The 23693-nt window shown below is 44.2% G+C and overlaps 1 protein-coding gene across 6 annotated transcripts in view; it reads left to right on the top strand.

Annotated features, from left to right (window-relative positions):
- Nucleotides 1-23693, top strand: part of LOC308242906 (IQCJ-SCHIP1 readthrough transcript protein) — a 687650-nt gene that overhangs the window by 653994 nt on the left and 9963 nt on the right. For all 6 annotated transcript variants that reach the window (XM_080657696.1, XM_080657697.1, XM_080657698.1 and 3 more), the window contains 4 exons: nucleotides 463-581; nucleotides 20649-20766; nucleotides 21647-21844; nucleotides 22730-22853. In XM_080657696.1, the coding sequence (XP_080513822.1) occupies nucleotides 463-581; nucleotides 20649-20766; nucleotides 21647-21844; nucleotides 22730-22853 (559 nt within the window). The remainder of the gene's footprint in view (nucleotides 1-462; nucleotides 582-20648; nucleotides 20767-21646; nucleotides 21845-22729; nucleotides 22854-23693) is intronic.

Here is a 23693-nt window from a genome sequence, read left to right as displayed (position 1 = left end):
CTAGCTCAATGCTGGTGAAGATCTTTAGCACCACAATGGTGATTCCCCTAGACCAGTAGTCGGCAAACTGCGGCTCGCAAGCCACATGCGGCTCGCGAGCCACGGTTTGCCACTCTGTTGACTAATGAGTTTGCCGACCACTGTCATATACTACCCTTTACCACTTTGCACACAATATGCCACAATTGCCTAATCCTCACAGCTTCCAACTACATGGTAACATTTAGTCTAGCCTAGACTAACGATCGGAAAGGCTCCGAAGAACTGAAATTGCTCGCAGGGGTGGAACCAGGAGAAGCTGGTTTAATTCCAGCTCTTAATAATTCAAATGCTCTTGGCTGTGGCCTATGTATTTATTTTTTCATCTAATATTACAGTTCTAAGAAACTTAGCAGTTAGACCGCCTATGGTTGTGATGTATCTGCCCGCTTATCAGCATTTTTTATTTTCCTGAAATTTTAGGCACAGAAAAATGAGAGAGAATCTATCCGACAGAAGTTGGCACTCGGGAGCTTCTTTGATGATGGCCCAGGAATTTATACCAGCTGCAGCAAAAGTGGGAAGCCAAGCCTTTCCTCTCGGTGAGTGTTCCTTTGAATTGATTCTCTGATACATGTACCTAATGGGTTTTGTCATCTGACCACTTGTCTAATAAAAGATATCCTTTAAGTCCTTGAGTATTTTTTTTTTCATAATACTATCAACTTTATTTGGATTCTGGACAGACTTCTCCCATTTGTTGGGTTTGTTTATTGGGGTTTAGTTTTGGGGCTTTTTTGGCCAGTTTTCCAAGCCACCTGAGGTCAGATTTCTATATTTCATTTTTTTTCAAGACACAGTGCTGTTTTTGCACTGTGATGGGGGAATCAAGGCACGCTCCAAAGCTGGCTGATGCGTAGAGAAGCATGGCAGATCACCAGATTTCCCATTAAGCAGTCCCAGAGCACCCAGCATTGCTCCCCTCTTCCATTTGATTGTAGTGAATACCGTAGCTGAGAAATACAGTTCCCACTTGGAGCATTGGATGTTTATTACAGAGCTTAGCTTGTCCTCCAGGTGGTTTTTCTTTTTTATATATATATATTTTTTTAATTGATTTCAGAGAGGAAGGGAGAGGGAGAGACAGAAACATCAGTGATGAGAGAGAATCATTGATTGGCTGCCTCCTGCGCGCCCACACTGGGGATCGAGCCTGTAACCTGGGTATGTGCCCCTACCGGGATTCGAAACATGACCTCCTGATTCATAGGTCGACACCCAACCACTGAACCATACCAGCCGGGCCAGGCAGTTTTTGTTTATCTTAATTTAGTTCAAGATATCATTGCTTATTTATCACTATTTCAGGATATCTTTGATTATTTGCATAGCTTCCAACTCCAATTAAAATTATAATTTTACCTGGAAAATAAAGCTATCAGCCAGAACTTCTCAAATTGTAATGTGCATGTGAAAACCCTGGGGATTTTGTTAAAATGCTGGTGCCAATTCTGAGTCACTAGGCCTGGGTGGGGCTCAAGATGCTGTATTTCTAACAGGCTCCCAGCTGATGTCCAGACTGCCCATCCATTGGTGATGCTTTGCTACGTGAGGATATAGACAATCTCAAAAATTAACTGTTATGAGTATAGATATTCCGAGTGGTTAAAACACACGGAACTTCGGTTTAATAAAGGTGGTAGTAACTGAAGACCCATCAGTGTTCTCTTGATGCCTCCTCAGATGGCTGTTTCTGGTTGGAATGCCTGCGTCTTCCTTTGGGCTAAGAGTAAATACTCCCCGTATAAATACTAGATAATTTCACCATGTTGGGCCAGGTGTGGGAGACACATGATGGCATTTACAGACTCATTCAGCCAATAGATTTCCAATCTGTTCTTCATCTGAAGCCTGGAATTAGACACCTTCATATCTATTTATATCTCTCTGGCTCTCATTATGCTTTGTATTTCAGTCTGATCCTTAGACTCATCTAAATCACCAAGAATCAGAAAGCACACACATGCTCACATACATGCATGTTCAGGGTCCCTGCAGGTGAGTTAGCCCGTCGAGGAGGAGCTGCAGTTTGGCCATGCAGAGCTGAGGCACCTCTTCCTCATTCCCACACTTTTCATGTGCCTTTCCAGAGCCGAGGGGTCAGCCTTTCCCTTTGAGGCACCTGTTCCCCCCACAGTGGGATGCGGCAGGAAGAGCTCAGGCCTGGGCACCTGGAGACCTGAGGATTAGTCTTAGTTGAGCTTCTAATTTTGAGACTTGGTTTTATCATATCTTAGTTTCATTTTCGTAAAATGAGGGGATTAGACTATAAGTTTTAATGGATTTCTGCTACTGCTCTCTAATGTTCCCCAAAATGCCAAGAAGTTTTCTTCTAGATACTCCATTTCTCTGCTCAGCAATGTCAGATCTATCAGGTCCAAATGGGAGATTCTTGTTTTTTAAATGAAAGTTAGTTCGATAGATAGATATAGATATATACATGCACACACATGCATACATACATATGGCTGTGAACGTGAAATAGAATCAATGAAAACTGCAAGGCATATAATAACACGAAATAAAAGTAACACCCCTCTCTATCCTTGTCTCACTCTCCAGAAACGTTTTAACTCTTTGTTTTTCTGGTATTTACCTGCATATCTCTAAGTAAAATGCTTATCTTCTTAGTGATTGCTTTTAAATAACCATCTTTTGACCACCTACTATAGGAATTTGGGACTTAACTCTCTTTTATTGTCCCCTCAGAGATACATCTACAGTATATATTCCAAACCCTGTTCTCTTCATGGCCATTTCACAATTTGAGGTCACATAACTATTCACTGTTGACTTTATTAAGCTCATGTATTATTCATACTGAGCCATATGCTAATCTATGATTACTTGAGAAATTATGTTGTTTGTCCTGAATTTAAAATTGCCCCATTTTTCTTTTTGCTGGTCTGTGATTTCGACTGCTATGTCATATTCCACTGTGTGAGTATAATCACTTTCTTCTGCACTTTTCTGATGACGGGCATTGGGTTGTTCCAAAGGTTTTGCTCCTGTAAACAATGCTGCTTATAAATGAGCTTGTATGTGTCTTTTCCTGTCAGTGTGCAAGAGTTTCTCTTTGGTATATACCTAAGAGTGGAATTGCTAGGAAAATGCATGAATGCTCACATTTAGACGATAATGCCAATCTGATTTCCAAAATGATTGCAACAAGTTCCATGCCTACCAGCAATGTCTGAGATCCTGTGGATCCATAACTTTTCTAACACTTGATATTGCCAATTTCTTTTAAACTTTTGTTAATTCAATGGATATAATATGCTATTTCATTGTGTTTATTAGACATCCTGTTTCCTCTTCTGCAACATTTCTATGCAGGTCTTACTGGATTCTCTGTGCTTTTTAAAATTAATTTATCAAAGTTGGGTAGTCATAATACTAATCCTTATTACGTTGTAGGTATTGCAAGAATATCCTCCCAGGTTGTATCTTATCTTTTTAATTCTTCAATGTATCTTTTATGACCACAAGTTCTTAATTTCAATATAGTAAATTTTTATCAAACTTTTCTTTTAGAGCAGTGGTTCTCAACCTTTGTAATGCCGCGACCCTTTAATACAGTTCCTCATGTTGTGGTGACCCCCAACCATAAAATTATTTTCGTTGCTACTTCATAACTGTAATTTTGCTACTGTTATGAATCGTAATGTAAATATCTGTGTTTTCCCATGGTCTTAGGCTCTGCAGCAGCGGTTCTTAACCTGTGGGTCGCGACAGGTTGAGAACGGCTAGCAGGGTCGCCTAAGACCATCGGAAAACACAGATATTTACATTACGATTCATAACAGTAGCAAAATTACAGTTATGAAGTAGCAACGAAAATAATTTTATGGTTGGGGGTCACCACAACATGAGGAACTGTATTAAAGGGTCGCGGCATTAGAAAGGTTGAGATCCACTGTTTTAGAGTCAAGCTTTTCTGTGTCTAATATTTAAAAAATCTTCTTCTGCCCCAGTGTCCAAACGTCATTAACCTAGATGTCATACCAAGAGTTGAAAGTGTTAATTTTTTTTTAAGTCTGTAATAAATCAGGTTTCTGGATATGGTACAAACAGAGCAAGTAGAGGGTCTAGGATCAGGCGTCCTCAAACTACAGCCCGCGGGCCACATGTGGCCCGCCGAGGACATTTATCCGGCCCGCCGGGTGCCGCTGCCTGTCCTGCTTAGCAGCCGACTCGTCCCGGGCCCGCAGTGCGCATAGGAATTTGTTCATAGTTTTTTTTTTTTAAACTATAGTCCGGCCCTTCAATGGTCTGAGGGACAGTGAACTGGCCCCCTGTTTAAAAAGTTTGAGGACCCCTGGTCTAGGTAGTCCTGTCAGTTGTCAAATACCTCTCATCTAACTACATTTTATCTCCCAAATTTTTTCAAACTCTCTTGTGTGCTATTATCTCTTCCATTTTCTTTGTTTGTGTAGGTTTATGCCTTTTTTCTTCCTTTATCATTATAGTAGTAGGGTTTCAGAGGAGAGATTAAATAGCTGTGTTCAGAGAGGAGGATCCAAGATGGCGGCGTAGGTAAACACCTAAACTGCTGCCTCGCACAACAATTTCAAAACTACAACTAAAAGACAAAACGTCTATCACCCAGAACCACGGGAAAGCTGGCTGAGTGGAAGTTCTATAACTAGAAGGAAAGAGCAAACAGCACTGAGGGGTGCACAAGCGCTGAAAAGCTGAGGTACGGCGGTGCGCGAATCGGGCTGGTGACGGGCGACTGGGAGCGCTGCTTTTTTCAACCCAAAGGGAGACAAGCTCCCGATTACTCCAAAACTCCAGTTTCTAGGGAGACTCAGGGGACCCAAAACTCCTACGGGGAGAAGCTGGACTGTCTGCCGTGGCGTCGGAAAGTGAGGGAGGCTTGCTTGCAGGGCTGTGCGCAGGAATAATTGTTTACTGCACTGGGACGCGGGGACGCGGGGACGCGGTCGGAGATGCAGAGCTGGCTAACTGGCAGCCATCACTGTTTGCCACGCCCTAGCCTAGTGATGCCCTGAGACCCCGCCCCGCACAATCTACAAACCCACCCAAGCTCCAAGCAGCGGCTTTAGTATATGAATGACCTGCCCTATCTCAGCTTAACCTAGCAAACTTGCAGCCCGGGTCAGACAGCTCCAAAACCTCCAAACCCCAAGCAAAGAGGAGAAAACTGTAGTTCTCGCTGTAGCGCCTGCTGGGTAGCCTCAGACAGTAGCTGACCTGCACCCCATTGGAGATCCAGAAGCCAGTGTACCTAGTGGTCAGTGTGAGACACCAGATTTCAACTCCTCACATCCATAAGTGACACATTCAAGAGGCAGACTCAGTGAGCACCAAAGCCCACTGAAACAAGTCCTGCACCATAAGTGTGTCTCCAGCGCAGCAGTTCTTCCATTATAGACACAGCGGGTCCTCACAGCCAATTGGCCTGGAGGTCAATTCCTCCCAGTGTACCAAAGCAGTCAAGGCTTAACTACACCAAGACTTTGCACTCAGCCCACAAAGGGTACGTGCACCAAAGGTGTCCACCTCAGGTGATTGGGGAGGCTGAGCTACTGGCCCCTATAGGTCACCTACCACACAAAGCCACTCCATCAACACAAGGAAGCAGCAAAATGCGGAGACAAAGAAACATGTCACGAATGAAAGAAATGGAGGAAAGCAAACTACTTGACGACATAGAGTTCAGAACCACATTTATAAGGTTACTCAAGAATCTTCTAAAAACTGCTGAGGAACTTAGTGAGACCTTTAAGGATCTTAATGAGAATGCCAAAAAAAAAAAAAAATGGAAAAGGACCAGTCAGAAATTAAGCATACACTGTCTGAAATAAAGAATATACAGAAACTCAACTGTAGATCAACGTACCCCAAGAATCAAACCAAAGATCTGAAATATGAGGAAACAAAAACACCCAACCAGAAAAACAAAGAAAAAAGAATCCAAAAATATGAAGATAGTGTAAGGAGCCTCTGGGACAATTTTAAGCGTACCAACATCCGAATTTTTGGGGTGCCAGAAGAAGAGAGAGAGCAAAATATTGAAAACCTATTAGAAGAAATAATGACAGAAAACTTAACCTACCTGGTGAAAGAAATAGACTTACAAGTTCAGGAAGCGCACAGAACCCCATACAAGAGGAATCCAAAGAGGACCACACCAAGACACATCATAATTAAAATGCCAAGGGCAAAATACAAAGAGAGAATCTTGAAAGCAGCAAGAGAAAAACGGTTAGTTACCTACAAGGGAGCACCCATACGACTGTCAGCTGATTTCTTGGCAGAAACTATGCAGGCCAGAAGGGAGTGGCAAGAAATATTCAAAGTGATGAACAGCAAGAACCTACAACCAAGATTACTTTACCCAGCAAAGCTATCATTCAGAGTTGAAGGTCAGATAAAGAGCTTCACAGACAAGCAAAAGCTAAAGGAGTTCATCACCACCAAACCAGGATTACATGAAATGCTGAAGGGTATTCTTTAAGAAGAGGAAGAAGAAGAAAAAGGTAAAGATAAAAATTATGAACAACAAAATGACATCAAATACATACCTACCAACAAGTGAATCTAAAAATCAAGTGAATAAAAAATCTGAAGAACAGAATGGACTGGTGAATATAATAGAATCAGGGACATAGAAAGGGAGTGGACTGACAGTTCTCAGGGGGAAGGGGATTTGAGGGGTGTGGGAAGAGATTGGACAAAAATCATACACCTATGGATGAAGACAGTGGCGGAGGGAAAGGCATGGGGTGGGATGGGGAATCAGGTGGAGGGGAGCTATGGGGGAAAAAAAGAGGAACACCTGTAATAATCTGAACAATAAAGATTTATTTAAAAAAATAAATAAAAAATAAAGTGGTTCAATTTCTATTAAAAAAATAATAAAATAAATAAATAGCTGTGTTCAGTATGCCATGTTTAAATAGAAGTCTCATGAAGGTTTTTATTTTATTTTTTAATTATGGTTTACATTCAGTATTATCAATATTATTCTGCATCAGTTTCAGATGTACAGCATAGTGGTTAGTCAATCCTATACTTTACAGAGTTGTCCCCCAAAATATCTCCAGTACCCACCTAATCCCATACATAATTATTATGATACTAGAGGCCCAGTGCATGAAATCGTGCATGGGGGGGTGTCCCTCAGTCCAGCCTCACCCTCTCCAATCTGGGACCCCTCGAGGGATGTCCGACTATCCATATAGGCCCAATCCAGGACTGCTGGCTCCCAACTGCTCACCTGCCTGCCTTCCTGATTGCCCCTAACCGCTTCTGCCTGCCAGCCTGATCACCCCTTAACCATTCCCCTGCCAGCCTGATTGATGCCTAACTGCTCCCCTGCCAGCCTGATTGCCCCTAACTGCCCTCCCCTGAAGGCCTGGTCACCCCCAACTGCTCTCCCCTGCAGGCCTGGGTCCCCCCCAACTGCCTTTCCCTGCAGGCCCGGTCGCCCCCAACTTCACTCCTCTGCCAGCCTGGTCACCCCTAACTGCCCTCCCCTGCAGGCTTGATCGCCCCCAACTGCCCTCCCTTGCAGGTCTGGTCCCACCCGAACTGCTCTTTGCTCCTGGCCTGATCGCCCAAAACTGCCCTCCCTTGCAGGCCTGGTCCCTCCCAACTGCCCTCCCCTGCTGGCCTGATCACCCACAACTGCCCTGCCTTGCAGGCCTGGTCCCTCCCAACTGCCCTCCCCTGCTGGCCTGATCACTCACAACTGCCCTGCCTTGCAGGCCTGGTCCCTCCCAACTGCCCTCACCTGCTGGCCTGATCACCCACAACTGCCCTCCCTTGCAGGCCTGGTCCCTCCCAACTGCCCTCCCCTGCTGGCCATCTTGTCGCAGCCATCTTGTGTCCACATGGGGGCAGCCATCTTTGACCACATGGGGGCAGCCATCTTATGTGTTGCAGTGATAGTCAATTTGCATATGACTCTTTTATTAGATAGGACTAGTGGCCCAGTGCATGAAATTCATGCACAGGGGGGAGGAGTGTCCCTTAGCCCGGCCTTCACCCTCTCCAATCTGGAACCCCTCAGGGGATATCTGACTCACAATCCAGGATCACTGGCTCCTAATCGCTCACCTGCCTGATCGCCCCTAACCACTCTGCCTGCCAGCCTGCTTGCCCCCCATCTGCCCCCCCACTGGCCTTCTCACCCCCAACTGCCCCCCCCTTTCCGGCCTTCTCGCCCCCAACTGCCCCCCCCCTTTCCGGCCTGCTCGCCCCCTGCCAGCCTGCTTGCCCCCAACTTCCCCCCCCCTCCCTTGCCGGCCTGATCACCCCTAACCATTTCTGCCTTAGCCCTGCCACCATGGCTTTGTCCGGTAGGACGTCCAGAAGGTCTCCTGGAAGGTCTCCCAGTCTAATTAGCATATCATCCTTTTATTAGTATAGATTACTTGCTATATTCCCTATGCTGTGATTTACATCTCTGTGACTGTTCTGTAACTACCAATTTGTACTTCTTAATTCCTTCACCTTTTTCACCCAGTCTCCCAGCCCTCCTTCCTTCTATCAACTGTCAGTCTGTTCTCTGTATCTCTTGAGTCTGTTTCTATTTTGTTTGTTTATTTTCTTTAGATTCCACATATAAGTGAAATGATAAAAGAAATATCTTCTCCAATAAAACCCTGCGCAGAAACCCTGTGTGTAAAACAAAGCAGTCCTCCTCTGGCTCAGGAGGACTGAAGGAGAAGGACTGGGATAACCCTGCCTGGAAAGTGCCTCCCCCAGCCTCTCCCCTCAATGCTCCTCGCTGCCCCTCCCCTGAAGCCCCCAGAGCCCACCTGAAACCCTCCTGGCAGAGCAAACCTTGGAAATCACTGAGTCATCCACCCCTTTGGAGACACAGATATCGAAACACGTGTATTTCACAGCAGCTCAGAACAAGCTACACTTGTTGACTCGCCATAAGGAAGATTATTTTTATCCTGTTCTTTCAGATGTTTTTATCCGCACACCCTGGGATGAGATCATCCTCTGTGAGAACACGACGACTTCTTGGATACTCCTTAGGATGGTGATTAATAATGACACTTAATGTTTCTAAGAAATAGCTCTTTATTGCTATAAGTGTAAAGTCTGCAAAGATTGACTGTCATTCCCCCTCATCGGTAATAATGTAGGAGAAAAGCCCTAGGAAATGTTCAGTTGCATTTGTGTAACCCATATTCCCCATCCCTGTTAGAATTAATTTTTTCCTAATGTATCACAGTCCCTGAAATTCTTCATTGAGCTACAAATACCTCACTTCTTACTTAACAAGAGTACTTAAGGGATGTTAGACCTTTGAGGTCACCGTAGTGCTCACATGTGTTGAGTTAGTTAAATAATCAGAACTAGGTAAATCTTATATGAATGTACTACTCTGAAGAGCTCAGTACTCAATCTTAAATGAGGCTGAGGACTAAAAATTAATTGGCCAAACAATTAAAAAGTGCTGCGCTTACTTTTAAGGTGAGGACTGGCTACCCAAATACATGGGATATTTGGCAGAGTAATGGAGTTCTGTCTGTGTATTTTAAAGGATGTGCACTTACCTGTAAAAATTAACTTTATACACACATTATGTGAGCAATTATGAAGTAGCTAGAGGTCTTCCGGGAAGGTGTGTTTAAGCTGCTCCTGTGAGTATAAGTCCTTCTCGGTTGTCCCCACTGAATTTTTCTAATTGCTGTATCTCCTAAAGCACTTTTTAAAAGAGTGACAAGCTGTTAAATGTAAGCTAGGCTTACAGTAATCCCATAAAGATATTTCATGCCTAATACTGTAGCAAAAGAATTTTTGATACTGATTCATAACTCAACTAATTAAATTTGACTTAATACTGAAATGTGATAAATATAAGAAGTGCCATTTTTTTCTTCAAAATTTGCTCATCCACACATAATCAGCCTTTCACACTGAGACTGTCTGACCTTTGTCATTTTTTTTCTATTTAAAAATGTTCCAGCAAAAAGCTTTTAAAAGCTTAAAAAGGAATGAGAAAAATGAATTACCTATTTTTGAAAAAAGGTTTCTAAGAAATATTACGTATAATTATATTCTTAAAAAATACATATTCTTTTTATTAGGAGTATAATAATGTCCTATAAAATATTTTCATTGACCACATTAATCTTGATCGGCATTATAATTTGCATTCTGAGCTTACAAAACTGCGTGTTACAGAAGGAATGGAACCTGGCCTGGCTGCTGTGGGAACACAAGACAGAGTGGTCGTTAGTGACAGACATCCAGGAAATCCTTCATTGTTCAGGCATTACAACCTGATCGACATTGTGGAGAAGACTCTCCACCTTCCTCCTGCTCCTTTTCTCAGAGGAACTGACAATAACCTGGCTCCCCCACCCCCACCCCCGCCCCTCTTCTTACCTTACCCCAAGATAGGTCTCATTTACGTGCATATAAACATAAATGCAATCTCATACAGTCTTTTTCATAAAGCAGGTGGTGTAGCCTAGACTGGGTCATACTCTTCTCTGCAAATATTGTGAATGTTGTGAAAAGCAGAAATTCCCCAGAGAGCTTTTGAGCAGCTGGTTTGAATAATGATTACTGTTTCTTTATTTCAACCAATCCAACATCCCCAAATCAAAATGCATTCCATTCCTGTTATTTGGCTGGGACAAGACCAGTAGGAGGTACCCACACCTCTTTTGGTGTTTGGGTTAGGGGATTGGGGGGGAGGGCACCATAGCCTAGGGAGTGGTATCCATTGGACGGGTAGCATCGATCTAGAGAGCCTGTAAGGAAATTAGATTTGACTGTGAGGAACTGTGAATCTGTATAATCTGCCACGGAATCCCAGGTAGAACCAGCATCATTTTGCCAGGAAAGCGAATCATCCTTCTATCTCTAATGGTAATAATGTTTGCATAACTTCCTGGAAGAAGTGAGCAGAATAGTAATATATACCCAACATGGGTGAGGAAAGAAGTTGTTCTCTTTCTTCACAATGACATTTGCTTTCTGTGACATCTTTCTTGCAGTAATAAGTGCATGCTATGGCAACCTATTTACTACATGCAGCCTATGTTTTAAATTTCCTATTGATCTCATACATATGTACTAATAATTAGCTTAGAAACCCTTTGTGTTAGTAATTCCAAGGTATGCATCTTTGCAAATGGGAAGTTTATAAATTCTTTATTAGTCGAAAACTCATCGGGTAATCTACAGAAAACCTATCATTTTTTAATGTTCTCCTCTAAGTATTACCTCTAGTATTCTAAAATGTTACACAGTTTTGTAAGTGAAGCAAAATTTGAAGTGGATCTTTTGAGGATCAATAAGATTAAAATGGCAAAACAAATTTAATTATGTCAGCAATTCTTCTCTTTCACAAACCTGAAAGAAAAGCAAATTGGTATTTGAGAAATTTTCTTTGTCTAATAAATAGCCACGCTTTATAATAATGCCAATGACCCCAGTTTAATTAGGTTCAATTAATTTTGTGCAAGTGAAATTTGACATCTTGCTAGAGGCATAACCAGCTGTACCCTGTCTTATGAATTTTTTTAATCACCAATGAGAAGTCACTGTCAGAGCTATTGCGAAAGGGTGGGAAGCAGGAAGAAAAAGGCCACAGGGCTGGGGTTTATATTTTAAGATGGCTCCAGCGGACAGCCGAATGTTTAATTAAAAGAGCTTCTGGGGATAATTTTTCATTGGTGCATCATCTTTGACAAGTTGTCACGACTTTATTACTGCAGTTCACACTCCCCTTGGACACGTGTCTGGACACACGCAGCTCATGTGAAGCCGGGGCTCCTTTGAGAGCTTCCAAGAGCATTCGCTGCCACTAGAAAACACCCTCACTGCCTTTGGGTGAGCTGTCCTCTAGGGGTTGAACACAATCTCTTTGTTCGATCCTATCGAACGTTCTGTGCCCCTCAGATTACTGTCATTCAGATTGTCACAGGCATTAAAAACCCATGGAAGCTATTTCAGAAAACCACTGCCAATTAAATGATGACATGCCTCCTCACACTTAGAATTTTTATTTTAGTTGTTGAAAGAGTCCTTTCAGACTTATTTGGATATACATGTCTTTGTGCATGCAAAAAAAAAAAAAAAAGAAGAAGAAGAAAAAGTGAAATCTGTTGGTTGACTTTTTCCAAAACCCTTTCACATTCAGAGTCGAATTGTCTGTGTAAGCACGTTCCCTCAGAGTTGTCCGCATCACCTTCTGAGTCACTGTCCCCGATTGGCAGGTTGTGGTGCTGGGTCTTGGTTGCTCTCATCAGAGGACATGAACGGTCAACTCCCAGGGCCGCCTCCGCCTCACTGGTCCTTAACTGGCTTGTTGGCCGACGGGGTTACAGTTCAGTCGAGCAGAACTGCCACCAGCTGCCTGGGTGGCCAAGATCGTGAGGCGCATCCTGATTTTAAAGATGGCAAGTTGTGCATTGCCACGCTTCACAGGGTCCAGACGGTTCAGCACATCTACCGCATGCTTTGCCATGGCTGCATAGAATCCGAATGACCATGAATTAAATCATGAAAGAGAACGCCTTCGAGATAAAGCTTACTGTGCAACCAAGCCTAAATGGCAGCCCCAACACTTCCTTAAACATGAACATAAAAAGTGGTGAAGGCAATCATTCACGAGATTAAGAGACTTGGCCATTTTCACAAAATCCAGGCACTGACTCTGCAGCTGCCATAATGTTGCCCCGACCACAGGAATGTTATCCCAGGTCTGGAAAGGGTGAGCAGCTGAAAGTCAGCAGCAAGTCGGGCAGATACAAGTTTAAACTCTGTCTGGGCTGAGCGGAATAAATAGGCAGGCTGGCTTTCACCATACACGCAGTTCAATGCATGTCGATTGTTCTAGAGGCTGTTATCTACTGCAGGTCCAAGGAGAGAATGGGGTTGAGACTGGGCTGGAAGGATGTCAGTAGTTGAATCAAAGAGCCCATCCTTCCTCCAACAAGATCTCCTACCACCCAGCACCCTGTCAAAAACAAAAGCCCAGCCTGACTCATGTGTGAGTCATGGTCCCTGCAAAGCCACCGTCTGAGTCAGACTCCCTGCCATCCTCTCCCAGCTGTCAAACATTTAATCCCACTCACCTTTTCTCCAACACATAAGCGCTCATCAACTTGCCCCTTTTCTCTCCTTTTCCTTTTTTAATTCCTGAGAAATGCCCACATGGCAACTCAGAAGCACTCAAAAGAGAAAAGCATGAAGTCAGTTCAATTACTCTGACCAAAAAATGCCTAGGTATATTTACTTTTCGGTGCACATATCTCCACATTTTTGTTTACAAAGTTGAAATCCTATTATACCTACTGTTTAGGCTGTTTTTCAATATATCATGAACATTTGCCCATATTCACAACTTTCTTCTATAATATAGATTTCATATATTTCATCAAAATATACTTAATTCATCTCTTAGACAGACATTGGAGTTGGTTCCAGTTTTTTGTTTCATTTTCATTTTGCTTTATTTTTTTCATCTTCTCGTTTTTTCTTCCATTCATGAATTTATTCTATTCTTATTAAAGTGACCCTGTATAATTTAACCTCTGGGCCTTAGTTTTCTCGTATGTAAAATGGAGGTCAGAATACTTGCTTTATGTATGTCTGAGGATCAGAGGTAACTAAAGTACCTAGCAAGCAGTAGATGCTCAAAAACAGTCTTTTTATTTCAGAATGCAGGTTGCTTAGGAATCATTAGGCTTTCATTAGGATGAGAATAGACCACATTTGGTGCCTAGGAGAAGCAGCCTCGTTCTGGTCTTTAGCCGATCCCAAAGAACAGTTGTGGCGAAATGCATTTTTCTAACATTAAGATCCTGTAATTCCAAATTTAATTACGTGTAAGTGGTCATTAGTGAAGAAACCAGACACTGGTGTGGAATAGGGTCCCGCAGCTGCCTAAGAATGCGGTATTTATAGTTCTCTGGAGAACAGGTTAGGGGCGGATGCTCCACCAGGAAAGCCAGTGACACCCAGAGAGGGTCTTTCACCTTCCTTCTGCTGAGGAAGCCTGGGCCCTGTAAGATGTGGGTCAGGACGGGCCACAAAGCGGGAAACGTTCCCCTTTCCCCCAGTCCTCTTTAGCACATGGTTTAGAACTACCCTTCACATCTCTGGGCTCGTAACTGCTGGAGGGTCAGCTTTCCATCCCTCCCCTGCATTTATCTCCTCCACCCCCTTCACCAGGCCCTCCTTCTGCACTTTCCTGCTTGTTCACTCTTCTTGGTTAACACCTTATTAATGCATGTCCAGGTTACTAAAGTATATCTTTTCTCATATACACTGAGTGGCCAGATTATTATGATCTCTGAACGCATAATAATCTGGCCACTTAGTGTATATCCTATATAATGAAAGGCTAATATGCAAATTGTCCCCTCGACCAGGAGTTTGACCAGCAGGCAGGCTGGCCAACTGCCCATGTCCCCTCCCCCTGGCCAGGCTGGCCGAACCCCACCCATGCATGAATTCATGCACCAGTCCTCTAATACATACACATACACACACACACACACACACACATACACATACACACTGAGTGACCAGATTATTATGCGTTCAGAGATCATAATAATCTGGCTACTCTGTGTATAAGACTAGAGGCTCTAGCCTTGGCCTGCGTGGATCAGGTGTAACTGGCCTGGTGCATGGATTTGTGTACCGGTGGGGTCCCTTGGCCTGACCTGTGGGGATCAGGCTGAAATCGGCTCTCCAACATCCCCCAAGGGGTCCCAGATTGCAGGAGGGCGCAGGCCAGGCCAAGGGACACCACCGATGCACAATCGGGGCCGGGAAGGGATCGTAGGAGGGCTCCAGGGCATGTCCGTCCTGTCTTGCCAGTCCCAATCAGCCAGACCCCAGCAGCAAGCTGACCTACCAGTCAGAGCGTCAGCCCCCTGGTGGTCAGTGAGCATCATAGCAACATCGAATGAATGGTCAGACACTTAGCATATTAGGCTTTTATAGAGAGAGATAGGATTTGGTGGGTGTTTTTTTTTGTTTTTGGTTCTCTTCCAATGCTCTGTATATTCCACACTTGCAGTTGTACATTGTGATGCAATGATCCAACCACCAGTACCTGTTAGAAGACCCAGTTTCTGTTGTTCTTGGTTCAACTACTATTGTACATCCACTTACTATAAGGGTCGCGAACTATAAAATGCCTTCAGGGTCCAGCAATAAATATAAATGAGTCGAGTAGCCTAGATAAAAGGCCACGGGTGGGACTATAGCAAACTAGGAAGTGCGTGTGTGCCCTGGGCAAAAGGGACAGCAGCTACACTACACTATTGGCACCAAGGCGCTTGCAGAGGTGTCATTACCTGATCATCAAATGAATGAGTGGATGAACAGTTAAACATCCCTTTCTCTCTGATATAATTATAAAAATCACTGACAGGTCTTTTGTGTGTGTGATGATATGTGTTGGATCAGCAATATTCTGACCTGTTATATGAGTACCACTCTCTTTCTAAAAGTCAGAGTATCATCTATGCATCACACAGTCTGTAGCAAAGAAAGTTCACACAATCCCACTAAAGTAAAATAAGAAATACTGTATTTTGACAGTAACAAATGTCAGGAAGCAAAATCTTTGCCTTTTTAAAGAAATAGTAGTAGGTATTTCTATTACTGTAATGATAAAAATCAACATGGAACAGTCAGAGGAAAGAAGAGGAAGATGCAGGGTTTGGGGGGTGGGAAAAGTATTTTATAATTTATCAACCCACCTCAGCACAGTGCACAAAGATACCATCACACTTGGTACATCTAGAACTTGTCCAGAGCTCAATTGTTCTCACGTTCTTTCTTCATGGCAAATTCTTAGAAAAATGAAACGTGTTTACAGCTACCCTTGGGTAATTACAACCTACATTTTATGTTCCTTCCCTTTTGAAATTCTCATGAAAGAGGAAAAGACAGGGTATAATAATGTGGGTGATTATTCATTATGTGTAAAATCTTTGAATAATGCATCAGAGATCCATTAAACTAAATGGAAATAATATATTTTAACTGCCCATCCACAAACCAGTTGAGGATATTGAGTAATGAATGGTACAGCAGGGCCCATGGTTCTTAATCACACCGGTTGTGGACAGATAATGAGCAAGGCATGTTTGAGATCCATAGGCACATGGGAAGTTCCCTCTCACTCTGTTCTTAAGGAAACTGTACAATTGCCTTGAAAGTATAAGCAACTACAGGAGGTATCTGTCCTTTAAAATTATATGGCCGTCCCAGTCAGGATCTAATAAATCCAAACCAAAGGTCAAGTGTTGTATGGAGGAAAGGCCATTGGATTCCAAACCCAGAGGTCCAGCCTGTAGTCTCTGGCTTTGTGACCTTGTACCACTTACCTGTTGCCACAGTGATGGTGCGTAATAAACCACCCACATCAGCGGCTTACAACATCAGTGGCATTGGTTCGGCTTAGGACCCTGTATACTAGTAGGTCAGCTGCGCAGCTCTGCTGTTCAGAGCTGGGCTCACATGGGCTTACTCGGGTGTCTGCGGTCAGCAGTGGGTTGGTGAGGGGCCTCTACTGCTCTTAGCTGAACTCTGCCATGTGTCCCCAGGCTCCGTTGGGACAGCCGCTGATTGAACTCTGTGCTGCAAAGTCACTCATCTACCAGCAGGCTAGTCTGGACGTGGGGCGGGGTCCCCTGAGAAGGGAGGCTTGGAGCCGGAACAAAGCCCCTTCCTCTGCATTCTGTGGGCCATCACAAGTCAGGAGGCCAGCCCGGAAGGAGCCGCAGAGTCCTATTACAGAGGGGAGGGACTGGGGCCATGTTTATAATCGGGCTGTCACAGTGCTGGGGCAGGGAATTTGACTTCTCTGAGCAGGTGTTACCTTACCTATAATCCCCAGGTGGTTGGTTGTCCAGCCATGTGAAGTTAACAGGAGGGTGGTATAGAGGGTAAAGCCCAAGAATTAAAATATATGAAAATGCTGGTGGCCATGCTGGTCCTGGGAGATTCCTATTTCTAAAATCAGAAAACACCAAATAGTTCTAGGGTTCAGAGCTGGCTGCAGACGCCCAGTCCCAGTCACCACACCCGAGGCCAGGGACTGAGGCCCGACTCACAATTCGGCAAACTTTAAGACCATTGCATTGTTTGTCGCAGGAAATAAACTGGTCTTGTCCTTGCATTTTGAAAAAAAAAAGTGTCATCTTTATTCCAAAGCCTGTGGCCACTGGCTAAGTTGTTGAAGCATTCTCTTAGTAGTTAAGAACTTCTCATCGCTATCATCCTCTCAGTTTTGTGCAGTATTTGTGTAACATCCCTGGTAGCGGTGTTGGAAGTCAGCACAAGCGTTTTCCAAGTCGCCATCTTCCTCTCTGGAAATGCCAAGCAGACGTGGGTGCTGAACAGCCTCTCCACTGAATAAATGCCTTCACACTCCTGCCGAGGCGCTGTCGCTCAGAAAGCCACTTCTGCGCACAGCCTTCATCCCTTCATCTTTGAGAGCATTCCCGTCCAGAACACCCTCTCTCCAGATGCTCGCGGCTCCCTGTCAGTAGCTCTGGTCAGCAGTGTGGCTTTCCATTGCCTTGTGGTGCATAGGAGAAGAGGTTTCTGGGAGAACCAGGACGCAGACCCTTCCGAAGGAAAATCCACGGGCGAGGCAGAAGTCAGGCAGCCCTTGCAGGCAGTGCTCTGCCAAATGCCATGCGAAACATCAAGCAGCCTTGGCGTGGACACCTTAAATCATATCCCTAATTAACAGGATGAGCGGTGTGTTTTGTTCCCACTTCAGACGGTGCTTGAGAGATCCAGACAGATTAGACCCCTCGCAGCTTGGATTTTGAAGACTGGGGAGCCTGGTTGTGAGTGAGGCTGGGTGGATGCCCTGCAGTGTGAGGGATGGCGACCCCAGGGGCCAGCCGTGAGCCATGCCTCCCCAGGCTGGCAGGGGCCAGGACAGGGGTTATCGAACTTGACCCTGGACACAGAGGCCTTCAGCAGCACCGGGTGGCCCTGCTCACCCACAGCCAGGCCGCTGCTTGGGACTGTGGTTGAATTCCCCCCAAACCACCTTCATCTTAAAACCTGCTTAAAGGCTAAAGGCAAACAAATCCTTTTTGAAACTTGAGTCCGTTTTAAGACATCTTTACAAAAATCCCCTCTGAACCATTAGCTGTTATGTCACATAATTTCCTTTTCCTGAGAGGAACATTCTTGAGGAATTATAAGTCTCACCCTGTAAGAAGCTCTGTTCGGTTTCCCACAGAGATAATGTGGCACTAAGGCGATTTTCTGAATTTCTACCTGAGGTGCTTTTTCATTTTGCTCTGACTGCTAAGTCCTTCCCCCTCCTCCCCTTTCTCCCCTTGCCTTTCTTGAGTTAGAAATGCTGTGTGGGATGGTTGATTTAGGTCTGAGTTGATCCCAGCACAAAGTTCAGTTTGGGGGCAGAACAATAGAATTTATGATCAACTTTCTTCAGAATATATATATATCTTTAGATGTTTTTAATATTATTTTGTAATTGTATTCTGGGTTGTTTTATATTTTTATAATCTGAGTATCCCATGGCCAGATGCTTCTTTTCAAAACTTTAGCTATTCAATAAATAGAAAGTGTTACCTAATCTTAGATTCAAATTAGGTTTAATTTAATTTTTTTTTTTACTTTTAAATGTTTGTTTTTAATTCGCTATTTTATTTCCCATTATCTTCCAATCCATACGTCTTGGGTTTTATTATTAAAAATGGGTTGATATTTGGGTGTGGGGTTTTTTTACCAACTATAGACAATAAATTTTAAAACTTGATTTATATGGGATCAAAGGGTAACCTATACATATCAGATTTCTCCAGAAAAAAAAAAGTTTTCTAGAAGAAAGTTAAAGGAGACAAATCCCAGGCCCATAGAAGTGCAGCTGCCTAACAGAGCTGTGAACAGGCGAGGTGTTTCGGTAAGAGACTTGAGGGCCCTTTGCAGAGTCACCCCACTTTTAACATTCTGTGTTCCTTGGGCTTTCAGACAGAACAGAAAGGAGGGTTGTTAACATGCACAGAGCACCTGCCTTGGGCCCAGCTCTCAGCTAACTTTTCATTCGTCCTACAAAACACTGGCTCATTCACCTCATTTTACAGATGAGGAAACCGAGGGTCATAGAGTAATTTGCCTATGCATAGAAGTGAGGATTCAGAACCCAAGCACCATGAGCTGATAACACAGCACCTGCCGCTCCTGTGCCCAGCCCACTGCCTGGCTCTCCTCGCAGCACATGAGGGCAGGAAGGGAACAGACCCCGCCTACTGGGGACATAAGCTGAGACTTTCACTAATGATGGAAGCGAACAATAGGTGGCAGTACATACACATAACAAGGGTGGTGCCATGTTAAACCAGTAGATTTCTTTTTCTGGATTCTGTATCGTTTTCAAAGAAGCACTTTATAGAGTCATCTGAGCAGTGTATATTAAGCATCCCTACCCATTGGAGTTTTTAAAAAATCAAATACAAATGTCCGTCAGGCCAGTGGTTCTTTGCCTTGTCCCTGTGAAGCAGTGATGCTGGTTTAGACAAGCCCGCAATCCTGGCAACCGAGGGGCCCACGTTTACCTTTTCTTTCTCTTCTCTTACACACAGACCTGGCTATTAGCGATGCTAAGAATATTACTTCTTTAAAAACTCCCCATCGCCAGACAGCAGTGAAATGTGTTCCACTTCAAGAGAGGTTAGGACAAAGAACTGGATTCCCTGTCTGGCCTGGTGTACAGCAGACACACAGCTGGGTGACCCGCTGTGACCCCACCTCCACCACCTCCACGCCTGGAGCCTCAGGAGCTCCCCAAAGTGCCCCCTGCAGCGCTGAGCACACAAGGCGGCTGCGGAGCCGCACTGGGTTGCAGGTTGTGCTTCTGCCTGGGTTTGGGGTTTCCTTACATTCCTCCAGGGTGAACCGTGGTGGGGTTTTTTGTTTGTTTTTTGAATCTTTATTGTTGAAAGTATTACATAGGTCCTCCTTTTTCCCCCTTGACCTCTAGGGTGAACTGCAGTGTGTGTTTTTCTTAATGACAGAAGTGAGCTCCCTTGGTTGGCTTTTGGCAACTTCCTTAACTAAAATTTTCCTTCAGTTGACCCTATTCTGTCTATTCGAGGGAGAAAGGAGTCTTCGGAGAACTGGGCCCGGGTGCTGGCTCGGAGAGCGTCCTTGGACTGTCCCCAGGGGGCAGGACACTAGATAACACCATGCGGCTTCGTTTGGCCAAGGACCCCCATCATCTTCGTCGACAGGAATATGAACTCAGTGACTCACACATTTTTATTGGGCACCAACTGTGTGTTTGCTATTGTGCTGGGGGCTATAATATGCGGCCTAAATTATTTTTCACCTAATGTGAAATAAGTGTAGAAAAAAGTAATACAGCATCAGTAAAAGTTGTGATTTTATCACTTACCAAGTTATAAAGTTATCAAGTGATCATTAGTATCCTCTGGTATGTTATTGCTGAGGAATTAAGAGTCATATTGGTCACCCACTTCTCCATGTGAAGAATACATAAAACTGCTTTTTATTAGCAAAACCAGACAGTTCTATTGGGTGCGCCCAGATGGCAAATAGCTGAGTGGATTGGTGTCCTGTCTGCTTCTGCCCAGCCTGCAGAGTGGGATGAACCTGCAGATCTGCTTTGTCAACGACAGCGGCAGTGACAAGGACAGCGATGCGGATGACAGCAAGACGGAAACCAGCCTGGACACCCCCTTGTCGCCCATGGTGAGTCAAAGCTGCCGCCGAAGCTCAGTGTGTGTGCTTTGCTGGCCATTCAGCCTCTTGGCATTTCCTGACCTGGCATGCTCCCAAGATGGGACAGTGATTGGAAACCCAAACCTGTGATACAGCAGCGCTACATGAGCTCTGTTAAAGTTGGCAACTACTTTCATATTAAACCATAAGAGAAATTGCACGTGTCCTAAAAAAATTTAAAGGACAATACGCTACACACCAATCCTTCCCCCCTGGGTGTAGAAATATATGAGCACAGACCAGCAGTAGGACGCGTTTTAAAAGGATGGGCGCAGGGCTCAGGGGAAAGCTCATGCATAGAGGTGATGCTCAGAGAAATCAGCAGGATGAAGTGTGTATAGTATTCCTTACTCATTCCTTGCACATGCACCATAAAAGACTGCCTTCTGATCATGGGAGCTTGTTGCTGGGATTCTTGCCACTCAGTGAGGTCTGCGCATCTCTTTTCTCACCAACCAATCGTGTTTTCTTACCAAGGAACCCGTGTTGGTCACTGGGTACCCGAGATCCTGTCCACTCCTGAGAGCAACACGCTGCCTTAGCTCTGGGTTAAATATGTTGCTGTGTCTTTTGAGACCAAATCAAAGAAATGTCTCAAGTGTGTCATAAATCTGTTCCTCCTGTTATTTATTTATTCTTCTACTCTTTATGCTAACATCATAGTCTGGTATTGACACTGAGGCGATAAACTACCTTTTCACTTGAGACAAAATAAAAGGTACAGATCAAATCGTGCGGCACGATGCGTGGATGGAGGGGAGTCTCGGGAGGGCTCAGGGGATGCTCTGGCCCCTCTCCCCAGATGCTACCCAGCATGCAAAGCTCAGGGCTGCTCTTTTTCCCTTCGCAGAGCAAACAGAGCTCTTCCTATTCCGATAGAGACACTACTGAAGAGGAATCTGAATCCCTGGATGATATGGATTTCCTCACCAGGCAAAAGAAGTTGCAAGCTGAAGCCAAAATGGCCCTCGCCATGGCCAAACCCATGGCCAAAATGCAAGTAGAAGTGGAAAAACAGAACAGGAAAAAGTCTCCCGTCGCTGACCTAGTAAGTAGCAGATGCTGAAAGGCAAGCGAGTGCCTGGTGGCTGCAAAGGGTTGGCGCTGTCCCGCTCCTTTACCAGAGTTATGCAAACTTGGGTTTCTCCAAGGCAGTTTGTGAGAAATACTGTCATTGAGAAATACTTAAGTTTGTTTCTTTTTCCTTTCTGCTGCATCACTGAACCATACATAAGCAGCAGATTTCACAAAAGTACACTTTGCTCTTGATTCAGATCTCCTATGTTTGTTAGGAACAATATTAGCTGCATGGGACTATTTAAATTCCTTTTAAGCAATTTCAGTTTAAGAACCCATTGGCTGTGGCAGACTCACTACTGCTATGCTCTCAGGCCCGCCTTTCAACAAAGACAGGGGAGCACAGTGGATAAGAGCCCAGCACTTTGGGTTTAAATCTGTCTCTGCCACTGACCTCCCGTGGAGCTCTGGTCAGGTTACACAGCTCTCAGCTTTCTCATCTATAAAATGGGTATAAACAGTAACACCTGTGTCAGAGCACATAGCACAGTGCTTGTGGCATGGTATGAATTAATACATGTCTGATATTATTAATTTCATCCGTGTCATCGATACTATTTGCGCTCCCCGGTAACTCATTTGTGTATGGAATAATGGGCTCATGGTTGTCACAGCCTGTGTACGAGCCAGCCTGAAAGCTTTTGGCCTGAGTAGGATAGCATTTTGATGCTGATAGTGTTTCAGACCTTGTGGTGTGCAGGGCCTCGCATTGAGAAGGTTAGACTGGGAAAGCTTCTAAGCCCAGAACTTGAAGTGTGTGAATGAGAAGGGCGGTCTTTATGGGGGAAAGTGGGTCTTGGGTTCAATGTACTTGTTGCTCTGTTCACACGTCCACCTCTTCCCTCTGTCTCCGCAGCTGCCACACATGCCTCATATAAGCGAATGCTTGATGAAGAGGAGTTTAAAGCCCGCTGACCTGAGGGACATGACTATTGGGCAGCTACAAGTGATAGTCAATGATCTCCATTCTCAGATAGAAAGTAAGTGTAAGGTGTGCTTGAAAATGGAATAACAAGTGGGAAATGCAAGGGGACAGCACCACTTCCTCCTTTAGATCCTTTCTGCAGCATTTCATTGGGCTCCTCCTGTGGGTGTGCCTGCAAGTTCGTTCGTCTCTCTCTCTCTCTCTCTCTCTCTCTCTCTCTCTCTCTCATTACTTAGAAATATTCAGAAACTTTAAGAATTTTTCAAGGTTAGGTCCTTATTATTTATTTTAAATAGCAAGCACTTGGCATGTATCTGGCTAGCAACACCTGTTTCTAGAATACAATTTAGTAGTTACAGGTCATTTGCTATACAATGATATCCTCAACTTTACTGGTACATACATTCATTTTGGGTCATCAAATCAAAGTCGACTTATTTGTGGTACTCCAGGTGGTAAGAATAGATAGGACCAATATGTGAAAATTACAGGGTGATGAAATATGGGCCTGTTTCCCCCAGAATAACTGCAGTGGGGAGGGGTAGTGAGTGAGTGGCACTCGCTCGCACTGAAGGTCAATTGCTTGGCCCGATGAAGAGAGAGCATGCCTATCTGGGCAGAGTGGTTAGGCCAGATGGGCTCACGAATCCTCTGGAACATACAGTGGCACTTACAGATAAAGCCACCAAAGAGATATGCCAACCAAGTGCATTCAAACAAACTAACTATAAAAAGCATTTCAGGAGCTAAGTGGGGAAATTGAACACTGACTAAATGTTTTATTAAAGATGTATTTAGTAAAGATACGATGAAGATATTGTGGTTATGGTAATTTTTTTAAAAAGAGCCCCATCTTTAGAAATACATACTGAAGCACCAACAGATGAAATAATAT

Source organism: Plecotus auritus (genome assembly GCF_963455305.1).
Source record: "Plecotus auritus genome assembly, chromosome: 2".
NCBI classification, from domain to species: domain Eukaryota; kingdom Metazoa; phylum Chordata; class Mammalia; order Chiroptera; family Vespertilionidae; genus Plecotus; species Plecotus auritus.
This window is presented reverse-complemented; position numbering and strand designations above follow the sequence as displayed.